The sequence below is a fragment of the Anarrhichthys ocellatus genome, unplaced genomic scaffold, assembly GCF_004355925.1.
Source record: "Anarrhichthys ocellatus isolate YVR2014 unplaced genomic scaffold, GSC_Weel_1.0 scaffold11, whole genome shotgun sequence".
Lineage (NCBI taxonomy): Eukaryota > Metazoa > Chordata > Actinopteri > Perciformes > Anarhichadidae > Anarrhichthys > Anarrhichthys ocellatus.
This window is the reverse complement of record NW_022280041.1, coordinates 3,751,075-3,766,516: the sequence shown is the minus strand read 5'-3', so window position 1 is coordinate 3,766,516 and position 15,442 is coordinate 3,751,075. Positions and strand designations below refer to the sequence as shown.

At 43.4% G+C, this 15,442-nt stretch overlaps 1 protein-coding gene across 1 annotated transcript in view; it reads left to right on the top strand.

Annotated features, from left to right (window-relative positions):
- The first annotated feature begins 6,489 nt into the window (after nt 1-6,489).
- Nucleotides 6,490-15,442, top strand: part of tesk1b (testis associated actin remodelling kinase 1b) — an 18,540-nt gene continuing 9,587 nt past the window's right edge. Inside the window, exons 1-2 of the mRNA XM_031850798.1 lie at nt 6,490-6,685; nt 7,483-8,202. Coding sequence (XP_031706658.1) covers nt 8,008-8,202 — 195 coding nt within the window. The 5' untranslated portion in view covers nt 6,490-6,685; nt 7,483-8,007. The remainder of the gene's footprint in view (nt 6,686-7,482; nt 8,203-15,442) is intronic.

Genomic DNA, 15,442 nt, shown 5'->3' with positions numbered 1-15,442 from the left:
TCACTTTGACAAAGGTTAGTGAGGGCAGAACCGGAAGTTCACGTTTTGCTTCTTTTTTTTCTATCTAAAAATTTTAAATAATCTCTGTACTATTATGAGTGTTTTTTCTTTACATGTTTCACTAGCGAAGAAATATTTATAATAAAAACAAATATATATATATACATATATATATTTTAATGCAAACCCTGCACAATGTTGGCTATATAGGTCTATCATTATTCAGTATTTAGTAGGCCTCGTATATTTATTGCATTGCTGCTTTGTATTCTATATTGTTAACAATATTTACTGTTAAATTACAGTGTAAAAACTGTCACAATCTCCATCAGTAGAACTAGAAGAAGACCATGAGATGGATTGAAAAGAGCCCGAAAAACATAGTACGTTAATCTTGAATCAAGATTTTCATGTATTTATTCAACTATTGATCACTATTATGAGGATCCAGAATTACCCTTCAAGTTAAATCTAAACTTGTATGCGATACAGTAAGACTTTCAGATACGAGCTTTTATTTTGAAAACAATGACCGGAATAAAGCCTTTATTTTGTCTAGCTTGATGATGACCTATATCGGCCTCCGAGTTAACAAGAGATTTTGTTTTGTTTTGTGAGTAGCTCTTTTTTGCAAAGTCATTAACATGCTGAGGCGGCCATTTATTGCAAAATTATGTAAAATCTAATTCACAGTTTCACAGAAAATGCCCTTGAATTTAAGCCTTGATTTCTTTTCCCAGGATTTTAAGAAATATTATAATATATAATATACTGCAGCTCAACTCCACTAAAAACCTCACATTATATGTATTACTTTAACTGTACAGTTCTGTTTTCTTCTGATCATCTACATCAATTAAAAGTTACTGAGAATGTTTACTCAAGTACTACTTAAGTATAATATATAAGATACTTCCATTTTATGGACTATATACTTCTACCCTATTACATTGACAGCTTTGGTTACAATAATTACTTACCATATTCAGATTAATGATATCAAAGATTCAAAATACAAACAAACAAACCGCAGCAGCATTTTCTCAAGTATTTTACTTCAGTACAATTTGTGGTATTTGTACTTTACTGAAGTATTTCCATTTTGTGCTACTTCTACTTCATTAGAATCTGAATCAGAACTGTTTATTACCAAGTACGTGACGCATACAAGGAATCTGACAAGTGAATGGTGCGTAACAATAAACACAGTGCAATAATCAAGACATAATTTAATAATAGAGAAATATTAATACGTGCAATAAAATATGGTAAATAAACAATCAGATAACAGTGCGTTAAAACAAGTATATTATTTAGGCTTGTAGCTCGTGATCTGTCTGAGGCCTCTCCAGACAGAAGCAGAGCCACTTGCTGAGAGCTGTATGACGTCACAGCCTCTCTGGTTGAACATTTAACAAACTGTCCGTATTTGGGGGAGTTCATGGCTGAGGTTTCCTTTGTTAAACTCACCAGGGACAACAACTAAAGAGTCCTGGTTGGTCCCGCTCCACACACTGCATGTGGTCGGTGAGCGCACGTTGGCCTGCGGTGGAATGTAAACACCGACCAGTACAGTACAGTTTATTATGAAAGATGCCACATCAGGAGAACAGTGCTGCAGAAGCGCTGTCACATCTGTTGGAGTAGAAACAGATTCCTCCACCCTTCGATTTACCGGAGAGCTCTGCACAGCTGGAAGCCTGCCAGCTGGTGCGCAGAGTCCGGCATCGCTCCACACCCATAGAGGGACATGTACTTTTTAATATTTGACACTTTTATGTATTCGTTACTCTTCATTTTTTTTCTAATAATATAATATTACTATCCTGAAATGGGCCTTTTGATGTCAGAAGGGAGTATTTCTTGTCCCGCACAGATCGAATATGCTCCAGTGAAGTAATGATCTGTCACCACTAGAGGGCAGCATTGCTAAAGGCTGTCATGTTCCCTGCCTTCATGTCTCATTGAACAAACAGAGCACGTAGCACACACAAAAAGACTGCCTCTGCAATGCAGGTCAGTGGGTTAGTGGAGAATCCATAGTGAGTTACACTGCACCATGAACACCCTGCACACACCTTATCTTTTTAAATAGTGTGCTGTACGCTTGTGACACTTTATTTAAAACCGCTTCCGATGCCTTTTATCTATTTGGTATCTTTTGCTTCATTTCTCTACAGCTGTCCTGTACTGTGATAATAAAAGACCCTGATTTACATGTGTACATTTAGTACAAATCTGAGGTACTTGCACTTGAATATTTACATGTTATGTTACTCCTGACTTCTACTCAGCTACATTTTTAGTGATAAATAATCTCTACTTCTCACTCCAATACATTTATCTGACAGCTGTAGTTACACTGCAGATTATTCTGCAGCTTGATGGTATTCATATGTTAAATAATAGCTCCTGTCTAAAAAAACAGCTTAATTGGCCTGATAAGTTTGTGTAACGAGAGGAGGTTTGTGCATTCATCTTATTAGTTGACAACTTCCAATTAGGGCTTTGAATATAAGAAATGTGAAATCAGTGTTATCCACAGAATGGCAGCAACTCCCTGCTGAGCTATTTATTGATCCTCTTTTTTTCAGGAAGGACCTAATTTCACGGCCTGTTTTGAGATTAAGAGATGACGCTCAGAGGCAGGAAGTTTCTACCAGGACGAGGTGAGTGCACTTTATATTCTGTCAAAGGAATAAAGGACCTTTTGCTCACAGACATTAACCTACCATTAACCCATTAACACGTCGCTGAGAGGCAATACTTTAGCAAACAAACAGCGTCATCTGTCGACAAAACACAGTGATGGTCACAGAGTAAAAAAGATGTATACTCCTCGAGGGGGCCCAGTCCAAAAAAACATCACACAAACATATCAAATTCCAACCCAAGACAAGAAAAACAAATCATTCCTTACCTGTGAGGTGAAACCTGAGGCTCAGAAAGCTACCGGGCATGTTGAGACAGGAGGGAAAACCAGAGGAAAAACACACAATTTGCGGTGTTTGTATCTCTGCAGGACAAACGCTGCTGTCTGGGAAAAGTGCATAAAGCAAATGTAACTGCACATAACTGCCCGTTATTTTGAGATTATGTCGTGTCTTTAGCATGTGTTTTATGGGAACCGTAGAGCCTTTGTGAAAGCAGGCCTTTAGGGTAAACTGATACGGGGTCAGTGAACAACAGAGGATGGCTTCTGGCTCCTTTGTATTGATTTACATCTTTTTTTTTTCTTGCCTCTGTTGTCTCGGGATATACGTCACATGCCATCTACCTATAGCTCATGATTGTGACTCTCTGGTAATTTCAAACTCCGTTCTCCTTGGAAACAATCACAACCAAACGGATCACATAAAGTATTATCCAGGCATTTCATTTTCCTAATGAGATAACCCCCCCCTCTGGTTCCAGTCATCTCTGAGTGGACAGTAATTTACTTTACTTGGATGGGATCCACTTTCCGGCGCCTCCACTCTGCCCTGGAGACCAATGGAGTCTGATATGTCTGTCCCTTGAGGTTGAAAAGCTGACTGCATGTGTGTGTGTCTTTGTGGTTGTCTGTGTGCCTCAGTGACCCTTTTCATTAGTGAAAATGATTTACCCACAATATTAGTTGCAGGGTGGACGAAGCAGGTAAAACTTTAATGGGATTTTTTCACCTTAAATCACGATTCATACGTTTTTTTTTAAGGGGTGTTTAGCTGCTTAGTAATGCAAGTTGACTCCCATCTACTGTTTAAGACATGTTTTAATACAACAATTATTGTTCCTGGTAATAAATAAATAAAACAAAGTACTTTATAATGCAGCAGCACCTCTTCTCGTCTACTCAGCAGTAGTCTTTCATCCAGCACAGGAGGAGGGGGGGTTGGGATGGGGAGGCGGGCCATGTGGCAACTCCACTACCTCACCCCCCCTCACCCCGCTCACCCCTCTGCTCCTCCTTTGGGGACAGGCGTGCAGGCACATGAAACAGCTGGTGTCCTCTAAAAACCAATTATAAAGGCCCCTGGCCCCCCGCCTGGCTGCCTGTTAGGGCCGAGCAGGGGGAGAGTGTGTTCGTTAGCACCCACAGATGAGTCGGGGCCACCATCGGGACACAGCAGGCTCAGGATATAGATTTTACTGTCCAGACCTGGATGTAGAGGTGGGAATTGGAATTTCAGATGCAGGAGGGGCTTGATGTTTTATTTACATTGTACACCGTATCGAGAGCAGGGGTCCTGACCAGAGCTTCCTCTCAATCACTGTAACTAACAGCTCGTGGATCAGTTCCAGTCCAACATTTGCTATTGTGCTCCGTATAGGGATTGATCTGTCTGGTGAAGGGGATCTGAACAGGCGTGCTATTGATTCCCTTCCTGCCCGGGGGTTGTTCAAACTTTTCAGCAGGGGATCTGAATGAGAGCCAGCCTCATTAAAATACATTTTTTTGTCCCTCGTGAGACCAGAAGGAAGATGGACTCTCATTGATTTTAAGCCCACTTTTACTGTGATGGGAAAAAAGTTATTAGCAATATTTCCTAGATGTACGGCTGAGATAAATACGAATCAGCCCTTCAGTTGGTAGAAGACAAATACAGGACTGTTGACGTCAGGTTTTGATTTGGGTCTTTTAATAGTGTGAATTGGTTTCTTTGAGGGTTTTTGGCTTGGTTTGATTTATTGGCAACGCATCATTTTAATCCCATCACTGTCCCCGGTGTGTGGTATTTGGCGGCATCTAGTGGTGAGGTTGCAGATTGCAACTAACTAAAACTTCTCCCATGTGCCAAGCGTGTAGGAGGACCACGGTTACCGACACGAAAACGTGAAAACGTCTAGAGTCAGTGTTTGGTTTGAATGGAATAAATATAAAAAAAATGTTATCTGTAGGCTCAGCCATGGTTATAGCTAAATGCTACCATGTTCGCCATCTTAGTTTAGCGGTTTAGCATGCTAACATTTAGTTATTAGCACTAAACACAAATTACAGCTGAGGCTGAAGGGAAGATTATTTGCTTACATTCTTTCAGATACAAATATCAATTCATAGAAAAAGTAAACACTAAATTAAAATTGAAATGCCCACATTATATCTGGAGTACTATCTACTAGCCATTGTTCAGCGTTTGCCATAAAGTTAGGAGAGTTTGGTTAGACCGTCTGGTTGTTTGCTCTTCACACATAGTTTAGTTATTTGAGCAGTAAGTCAATAAAGACAACAGAAAGTCATCAGAGGAAAATCTCTGCCCAACAATATACAGCCCCTGCCGGGTGATAAATTAACCCTGAGACCAGTCTGAAAGGTCAGCAGGAGTCAACATAATCTCCTGTCACACACGCATGCTCAAATGAAGCCAAACTTTGACAGCTATAACAGTCAGTGTGATGAATAAGTGATCAACAGCTCTAAATAATAAATTGTACATATTATTATCAGCAACAATAGTGTGAGTTTAGTGTTTTCCCTTTGGCTTGAGCAGAGCCAATCAACTGATTGATAAATAATGCAGTGAGAGACAGCAGCAAGGACGACATAAAGCTCATTCCACACCTCCAGCTGAATGTGTTAACGGTGTGTCATCTCTCTGAGAATGTGGCTGTGAGGTGTGAGATGGCTTCACGCTGTACGACACACTTTTTTATGGCTCTTTGGCACACAGCACCTTTTGGGTTCCCCACGCAATGTTCATGATCAGCTGCCGAGAGCATAAATAACCACCTCTGAGTGAGTATCTCTCCCTAAACAAAACATAGTTTCATCTGAGAGTTTTACTGGGATTGTCTTTATTTCTTTAAGCTTGTAGTACAGGAATGGGTTTGACTTATTTCATTCTGGTCCAGTGTCTTGTTACCTAAATCTCCATTTTATATTTGCTTCTTTGGCACCCTGGGGTTTGAAAACAGCAGCTACATAAATACATACATAAAATGAAAGCAGTTAAGTACATCCATTACAATAGCTTATTGTTAACTAGTGTCTGTATAAAGTATATTGCTATTGACTAATAATTTATACTTTTTTTACAGGCCAATTTGGACCAACCAACACATCCCACCTGGACATGGCATGTATTTGTTTTGAACTTAATAACTTCTTAAATGTTTCCCGTCAAAGCTAATTTACAGTATTTCAACAGGAAAGTGTCCACTCAGCAGGTTTATTGACAGTCGGGTGGGGAGTTAGGAGCCTTCAAATGAATAAATCCCAGTTTACTGAACTATTTATCAACACATCATGTAGTAATGATGATGATAATAATCATAATAACATATATACACAGTATAACGGTCCCTAAAAGTCTCACCATTCTTTGGCAGAACTATGACGCATACATGGCTTATCTCTGATAGAGATAAGCCAGACATCCCCTAAAGGTGAGAACTGAGCCGCCTCAAACGCCCCCACAGGTGCATGTTTTGCGGTTATCACGTGTGGACCCGCCCCGCCTCGCCGCCTCCAATAAAGCACAGCAAAAGTCACCGCTCCGCTTCCTACATGCAACCAAACCCACAGCGAGGCAGGCAGCGCGGGGACGTAAACCGAAACCACTAAAGCCCGCGAGTGCGTGTGTGAAGGCTGCGCACAAAGATGATTAATTAGTAAAAATAAAGCTCTGGTTACCGGGCTGATCGGGGCTCGGGGCTCTGCAGAGGACACCGGCGCATACATGTGGAGGTTACGTTTTAAGAAGGCCAGGTAAGTCCTATCCTCCTTCTCAGGAGGACACGCGCGCCTGTCTGTGCAGTTGTGCGTCAGCGGTTCTTTTTTTTTCCTCCAGTTTGAATCATGAAGCTGAAATGTGCGACTTGTGGGACTTGAGTCCGTGATAGACGAGCTCACAAACTCAGCACAGTTTGGCATCCATAATTTACAAGCCGCAGTCAGGCTGGGGATCTCCGCGACACGCTGGTCCCTGCAGAGCACCAGGAGGCTCCATGCAGGCGGCATGCGCGTGTTCAGAGACCCCCAATGTGACCGAGCGACCATTAGTGCGTCCACCAATACTGCCCGAGTGATCGGGTCAGTAGTAAAGCGCGCCTGTGTGTGTGTGTGTGTGCGCGCGTGCAAAGTACAGGCAAAAACAAGCTGAGGCGATATCTTGCTGCATCCACGACTGTTATCTGCGAGCAGATAACGCGTCAAACGAACTCATGTACGATCAACTCTCTAATGGAATCGGGTTTCTTCTTAATCCCATCATTGTTTGCATCATGCGTTCATTGAGAGCAAATGCGATCCTGTTCGTCTTCATGGTAATTCAGATAAAACACAATTTGAGAGGCGCAAACGAGCCTAATGCCGCCTCCAAGCATTGTGCGTGCGTCAGATCGCTTTTTGTGATCAGCATGTGTTGTTGCCAGACTCTTGTAGCTCAGTCAGTGCGAGCAGGAGTTTTAGTGTCATATCAGTCTCATATGATGCACTCACTTTATGATTTGGCGAATTAACGCCCCTGTTTCCGCCCCCTCTCTCCACTCTCTCTCTCTCTTCAGCTTTAATAGGCTGCAGCGTCACTGAGGCTGCTCGGTGGGCACTGGAAACCCGGGATTCAATTGGTGGAACCGGGAAGGGGAGCCCCGACCTTTTCCACTGCAGGAGGAGCAGAGTTAAGGAAACCGAAAAAGAGACGCCGCTGCCAAGACAGCAGCAGCAGCCTGCGCAGTTTAGAAAACGGCACAGCCTCCTCTGCTGCACGGCACGAGGGACTTCACCAGAACTGCGCACCGACTCTGCAGGATGCAGCCCTGCAGCAGCAGCGTAGTTTGGTAGACTCGGACAGAAACAAGCCTGTCCCGGAGGTGTGCAGGAATTTAACGGGAGGAATTGGGACAAACGGGTCGCTGACCGCAGCTGCGACATTTGTTTTCCCCACCGAGAGTTTATCACTCCTCCCCTCCGTGGAGCCCTGCGCCGTGGCCTTGTGGCGGACATGGGAAATGTAAACAGTAGTCGGGCTGGGTTTTAAACTACGCACACGTTCTCCTCCTCCTCCTCCTCCTCTTCCCGGGGCGTCCGAGATGAAGATGGAGACGGAGAGGGTCGAGTCTGAGCAGGAGGGAGAGGCAGAGCCCCCCATGCACAGCGTCCACGGAACCAACCGGACCAGACCGTCCTCGTACCGGGCCCTGCGCAGCGCCGTGTCCAGCCTGGCCCGCCTAGACGACTTCAGCTGCGAGAAGATCGGCGCGGGGTTTTTCTCCGAGGTGTTCAAGGTGAGAAACTGTCTTATGACTCCCTTAAGTTATGTTTGGCGTCTTGTTGAGGACGCACGCGAGGTTTAGCGTGCGCGTCCTGCAGGTCCCCATGGTTGCACAACATCTTGATTACAAAAAGTTTGTCTGTTTTTTGTTGATTTTAAGATGATTGGACAAGAGAGTGAACTGAACCAAACTTTATGTGACAGCTGTGAGTGAGCTGTTGACTTGCTTAAGATTAGTGGTATCTATGGCAACCAGTGCATCCTTAACCCAAATACCAAGATGCTGAATAATCACAGGAGGAAGTTGGTGATGGAGGTTGTTTTATATATTTTTGAGGGAAAGTATGATGTTATGGTGGAAATGTACACCTCACTGTGCCATCCAATGAGGCTCTCCTCGCCACATGTGCAGTGACCCACATGAACAGGTGTTTTTGGGGTGTAAGTGGATCCGGTCAGGACAGGTAGATCTGGCACACGTGTGGGTAACCCGATACTCTCCATCTCTGTTCAGACCAACAACAACCCCCCTGTTTCACACTGCCGTTTGGGAATTTAACTTATATGATAAGGTTTGTTTATAATGAAGAAAAACACGAGTTTTAATTACATTTCTAGGTATGCGGAATGCGTTAAAGGAAGAAATTGTTCAACTTGCTTTATCTTGAGCATTATAGGGGTTTTTATTCTCCATTAATGTGTCGAATATTTCCTCTTTTAATCATTTTGTCTAAAAATAGTTTTGTCAGACTGTTCAACACTCAGATATTTAGTTAATACATGAGAAAGAAGAAAATCATTTTTGCTTGACTAAGTGACTAAAACCATTGTTCGATCATAACAATATGCCCACCAAACTTACATTGACACATGTTTTGTGTCAGGCAGGATCACTGAACACCACAGTGGTGATGTTGGTGACTAGTCCACCAACATAAGTTTACTACAGATGAGTCGGAACACGTATCAACCTTTTTTTAAATGAATGTACTGAAGTACGTCATGCAAAGTGTTGAAACTATTAATCGGTTAGCCAATCGACAGACATGAATCAACAGTTTTGAAAGTCAGTTAATTGTAAATATTTACCGTTTCCTGCTTCTCAAGTGTGTGAGGATAATTAGTTGCAGCCCTTAAAATAATAATAGTACAATACTCCCTATAAAGCACCCGTTGCATGTAAAGGTAGTTGCTAGGAGTGACTCTTTGGTTTTATTGTGCTCATGTGCAAGTAGCCACATTTACACACGTGAAAAATCGCAAGTAATCCACCAAAAGTGATGCAGATTGATTGTCTGTTCATCAGCTAAAAGGTGAATCGACGAACTGTTTCAGCGCTACTTTGTGTGACTGAGATCTGAAATACTTAGGCTACTTGTAATCCCATGTGGGATGGGCTAAATGTTTGGCACGACGAGTAGATAAACATTCACTGTAACCGGCAGAGGTTAAAAAAACATAAAAATGTACATTGTGGAGTCACTAACACAACCTCTGTGATTCATGCTACCATATTTAAGCCTGGTAGTACTGAGACATTGACGTTTCATCAACTTGAAGTCAAGAACTCTGAAGAATCCAGTCTTCAAAATGCACGGCCGAGTCGACCCTCACCTCTTTAAATCAGTCTTTTTGTGTTGTGACTTCACTCTTATTGCTTTGTGCTCCACTCGGTCTATGAAGTCACTCCCTCAGCTTTGCCCTTTGAATGGCCAATGAGCATGCAAATGTCAGCGTGTTTACTGCTCGCTTGTCACATTGCCACTTAGGTTTGGATCAGCTTGCCCTTTTTGATAGCGCCGTATAAATGCTAAGTTGTTTCCACGGCTATCGGTCTCATTAAAAACTGACTGAACGATTGTTCCCGTATGCTGGTTCAGTTCAGGGCCTTAATGTCCTGCAGGAAATACACTCTCGTATGTTTGGTTTGAATTGCTATTGAATATAGCCGTCGCTAAAATGAAAATGATGCATTTACTTGTGTTGAGGCTTTGAAAATGGATGTCCTGCACTTGGCTACAAAGGCTCCTGACCTCCTGGTGTGTGTGTGTGTGCGCGCGCGTGTGCGCAGTCCTCGGTGCAGATCAATGGAGGTTGCAGACAGGAGGTTGCATTCACCTCTCCATTGTGTAATGGTGTAACCTGAAAAAAACGTTTTTCTGTTTTAGTAATCTTCAAAGTGTGTGTGTGTGTGTGTGTGTGTGTGTGTGTGTGTGTGTGTGTGTGGGGAGGGGGCCTTGTGCAAGACTCCCGCTTCTGTTTTTTGTCCTTTCTTTCTCCGTCAGCCTCAAACTCTAAAACCCTAAAAACATGAAAGCAATGAAACCCCTCAACAACAAAGACATTGCATCATCACTCACCGGTTCTTTAACTGCAGGAAGTCATTATATATTTATTCTGTGCGTTTCTCACAGATGCAGTTTATTCGTTTTTGTTTTTTTTTACCAAACAAGTCGGATTGATTTCTAATTGGATTACTGTGTCGTTTTCCGGCTGTTTCCGTTCTGATAATGGATTTGTGTATTTGCTAATGCAGATAACACAGCTGTCTAAGAATAAGGAAACGCAGGCTTCTTATCACATTTGGTTCTCGTTAAATTCTCCACAATTTACATGAGGCATGGAAATCTCACAACAGTGTTTTCAGAAGCTTCCACAGCGTCCCAGTCTGTGACTTCTCGTAGAAGTCCTGTATGTTTGGATCAGTGTTTGCCTATCAGATGGCTTGTAGTCATTTTGCTAATTGCTCAACGTTTACCACACCAGCAGGCTCTCACTGGTTTCAAAGCAGTTTTGGGAAAAACACTTGTGTAGAGTGTTTTTCCGGGATCAAACAAATAACATCTTTTAATACTTTTTAGAAATAAATGTTTCTGTTAGCCGGGGCACACCCTGGTTTGTGTGCTTATCTCAGAGAACGTCCGATTGACTTGTAGCTACATTTTCTTGATAATTTCAGGTCGGATGACGAATGTTTGTCTTGGTGATGGTTGCGAAATGTGGGAGGTAAAACTGAAATACAAACACATTAACATGAGTCACGTGAGCATTTCTCCATTACAAGACGAGTCATCATGGTAATTATCATAACGGCTGTGATTGAGCAAGATTAGGTGTGTGTGTGTGTGTGCAGAGTGGCTTTATGCTCACATATGATGATGATGATGATGATGATGATAATAAGATGGAGAGTAATTACACAAAGAGCGGATTTAAAACAGACTGGAGTCTCCAAACGACAAATACTGTCAACCTGAGTGAAGATGGTGGGGTGTGTGATGTCTGAGTGTGTGGCAGCTGCTTGTGACAATGTGAAGGAAATGGGTTGCCAAACACTGCTGTGGTATGTGTGTGTGTGCAGTGAGAGTACGACGAATGTGTTGCGTGTATCCAGTTTTCATTTTTGAGAAAAGTTCAGAATTATCATATATTGACTTTCAGTGAAATCGTATCATTAGAAAAAATGCATGCAAGGTTTGCATATATTTAAATTGCAGCAGACCCCGAGGCCACCAGGGACATCGCTCTGGGCTTTAAAGACTAAACCATTGATTTGATTTCAGTCCTTTGGACTACCTCGGTTATCTCGTACATGATCTTTCTGAACAAGACGGGATCTCTTCTCATCTTCTGGTAATTTTCCGGCCGTGACTCCCCTTGAAAGAGCAATGGTGTGCATGAGAGAAAGAGATGCTTTTAGCGGGACTCTCCCACCAGGACTTGTTGGGATGTGACCAGTTGTTAGCAAAGCCTCGCTGCCTGAACAATGGCGCCTCCTGAAAGATAAAACGACAACAAAGAAGTTGCATGCGTGCACAAACCACGATCCATCATCAGCTGTCACCCGTGCGCTTGTGATCGGTTTCAGTGTTTGGGTTTAGGAGGCTCCGTGTGCCTGTGTGTGTCTTGTTTCTATTGAATGGTGGTGTTGGTATGGCAGAGCCAGTGCAGACTTGAACATCAGCAGCTTAGTGCAGCACTCTTCCCTTTATTATTCCTCTCCTCCCTTGCTCCAGTCTGGGCCTGCTCACATGCTGCCACTCTCCGCACAAGTACTTAGCATTGTTTATGTTCCGCACAGCCGCAACAAACACCAAAGCGCTGAGCATGCCCCATCGTCACTTGGCCACCATGTTTGTTGCTTAAAGTATTGAAATGGAGAAGTGTTGAGCAAGAGTTTCACAATTAACTGTTTTTCAGATCCCACCTCCTTTCCGTTATGGTTCCCCATGTTTTTACGAGTTTATCTCAAGAGTGCGTGTGTGTTTACACCGGCGCACAATGAGCGTTTCCTCCCGTCCACATGTTGGCACCGCGGTCGATTAAAAACCTCGAGGAAAGGCCGCTCCCCTGTAAGAAGGTAAACACACTCAGTGTTTGCATGTGTGCGTCAAGTCGGTATCGCAGAAATGGTGAAATGTTTTTTGTGGCGCAGCAGAGCTCCGTTGATTTTTATCGGCACTTCCCTGTGACATCATGTTGCTGACGGAGTCTGTATACGTTATGAACCATGTTATCTCTAGTTGTGGTTTTGGAATGACCTTTTTAAAGGATTCAACAGGACCATCTCTTCCCAGAAACTGTCTCCCTGTTTCTGCGTTTAATCCTGAGACATCTTCTCAGGTTACGAGATGTTTTTTTTTATCGACTCATTTCCCAAACCCTGTTCATTAAAGGAGCACTTAAACGATTTTAGCACTGCACTTGCAAGAGAACGGTTTTTAAAAAAAGATGGTCAAAACAGCAGAGGCCGAGAAAACCTGTCTTTAAGTTACGAGTCAAACTCCAACAACACTGCATCCTACATTTCCAATAATGCATCTCAATGCAGTCTGTCATTATACCCTCTCTGTCTGGTAAATGCCCCACGTATTCAAACTCCCAGTCTCAAACTTGTAATGTCGGCTTTCTGAGCCTTTAAGCTGCTCCTGCAGGACCTCCACTGACCTTTTACTCACTTTTTCATTCATTTAAAAGAACAGGTGATTGATGGACATCCGGTCAGTCGTGTAACCTGTGTATTTCTGCATGAGTGTCTTGAGTGACCCCTCATGTTTGGGGTCATGCATGTGGAAGGAAGAGGTGAGGGGGGGCGTGGTCAGCGACGTGTTGCTGTTGTGCAACAGACCCGAGTGAGCCGTTGCGTGTCAGCTTGTGTGCTACCTGGACTGTTCGCCTCCTGGATCAGGTTGTGTTTCTGAGCCCGGCTCGTCCACACACACACACACAGACAGAGGGTGAGGGGGACCTCCCTGCTTGTTCACTGATGGACCCGGCATGGCTGAGTGCCTCGTTTCAGTCGCCCTCACACATGCATTCACACTCTTGCTTCTTCTCGCTATAACTGAGAGCAGAGCCTCAGGCGGCGGCTTAAGCCTCGAGTTGTTCTGAAGGAGAAGCTCATTTTCACAATTCTCCAACGCACACACAGAGTGAGTGGAGTTCACCCCCTCAGGGACATTTCACTCTCAGTTATCACACTTCAGCTCAAAGCTCACTTGTCAAATTGGTTGAAGCTTGTTTGTTTTTTGTCCTCAAGTGCTTGCTTGTAAAGCTGACCCTCAGGCACATTTTGCTGTAGTCTGGTTAAAGAAATGCTGCAGAAGTTGCACATTAAATGATGATGATACTTCTGTTTTTGACGAGTAGATTCTGTTTTTAATGAGACCAGTAGGCCTGTAAAGATGCTTTATCACACAAATGCCACAACTAAACATTTAGATATTATTGTTTTGCTTTGCAGAATCCATCGGTTATTTGGAGCCCCGCAGTTATAACGTTGGGAAGTTGTGAATTAACCTTGAAATCCACAAGAGAAAAGAGGCCTTTAGAGTTGACCCAGAGGCAAAGTCATTCAACAACGCTCCACATCTGTAACACTGCAGCATGTGTTGTTTTTTTGTGCACTTGAATAGTGTTGCAGACGCAAAATAATGACCCTCATGGAACAAACCCAGGGTTGTAGCTACCATTGAGGAAGTTAACATACTTTATATTAGTTCACTTCATCCTTTAAACTACTGGTTTGCACTTTGTGAGACTGAAGCACATTTTTTTGCAATTTCTCTGCTATTATATTCCTCATATTTTCTATCCAAGTAGCCTAAAACCACAGCTCTTTGAAAGGTCTAACTCATCTCCTTTTTGCCCTTATGTCCGTCTGCAGTCTCCTCCTCCTCCCTGGTCTCGCTCTGCATCAGTCGGGCCGCCGGCTAATGACAGACATTACTGCACATGTTGGCGGCACAGAGCGAAAGATGCCGGCGACCTTTCCTCTGCTGACTGCAGCACTTTTCAAGGCCGAGTGTGTTTTTGAAGGAGAGCTTTAGGGTGTGTGTGTGTGTGTGTGTGTGTGTGAGAGAGTGTGAGTGTGTGAGAAATATAAATTGCTCCATGTCGTGGGGTAATCTTGATGAAGGCGTGGACGTTGGCATTCCAGTGGCGTGTCATGGAGATGACCAGTAAAGTGGTTGGCATAGAGAAGTTTTGAAAAAGGAAAAAAAAACACCACACATTTCCCTCTTGTTGTCTTTGCAGTGTTAATCCTCTCAGATGCCACACACACACACACACACACACACACACACACACACACACACACCTGAGATAATGCTGTCCAAGTTGCAGACAGACTCTCAGCCCTTTAAAAATGATGAGTGAGAAGTTTGTTTATTTGTAGTCTTAAAACCGTCGGGACAACCGTGAAGCAGCGTTGCAATTCCCACCACTGCGGCATCAGCAGTTGGCTCACGTTTGCACCGTAACATGCCTGAAATACAGTTTGTGTGTGTCACCGTTCAGAGTCTCAGGATACCAGACGAGCGTGTAAGAATTTCTTCAACTAAGTGAGAAGGCAGATGTGTGCGGGGAGAAAGCGGACAAGTGTGATGTAAATCCACAGCCAACGCAGAGCCCCACAGTCCTGCTTGCCAGATAAATCTGCACTAATGGAAGCTGGAGGAGGATGTGTGTGTATAAAGAAACCTAATCGGCCACAGAGCTCCATCCACCAGCCTACAGGAGTCTGCCTCGTCCTCTAAGTGCTGTTAGTATATAAAGATAAATCCTGCAGTCCCTCCACACTCCTGCTGCGTGTTTGAAGTTCTGCTCCAAGAAGAACAAACTACTGTACACAATTATGTGATTTACATGTGTGCATCCATGCAAAGGGTTGAGTGCGGAAGCGGAGATTGACTCTCATTGACCTGTGTGTGTGTGTGTGTGTGTGTGTGTGTGTGTGTGTGTGTGTGTGT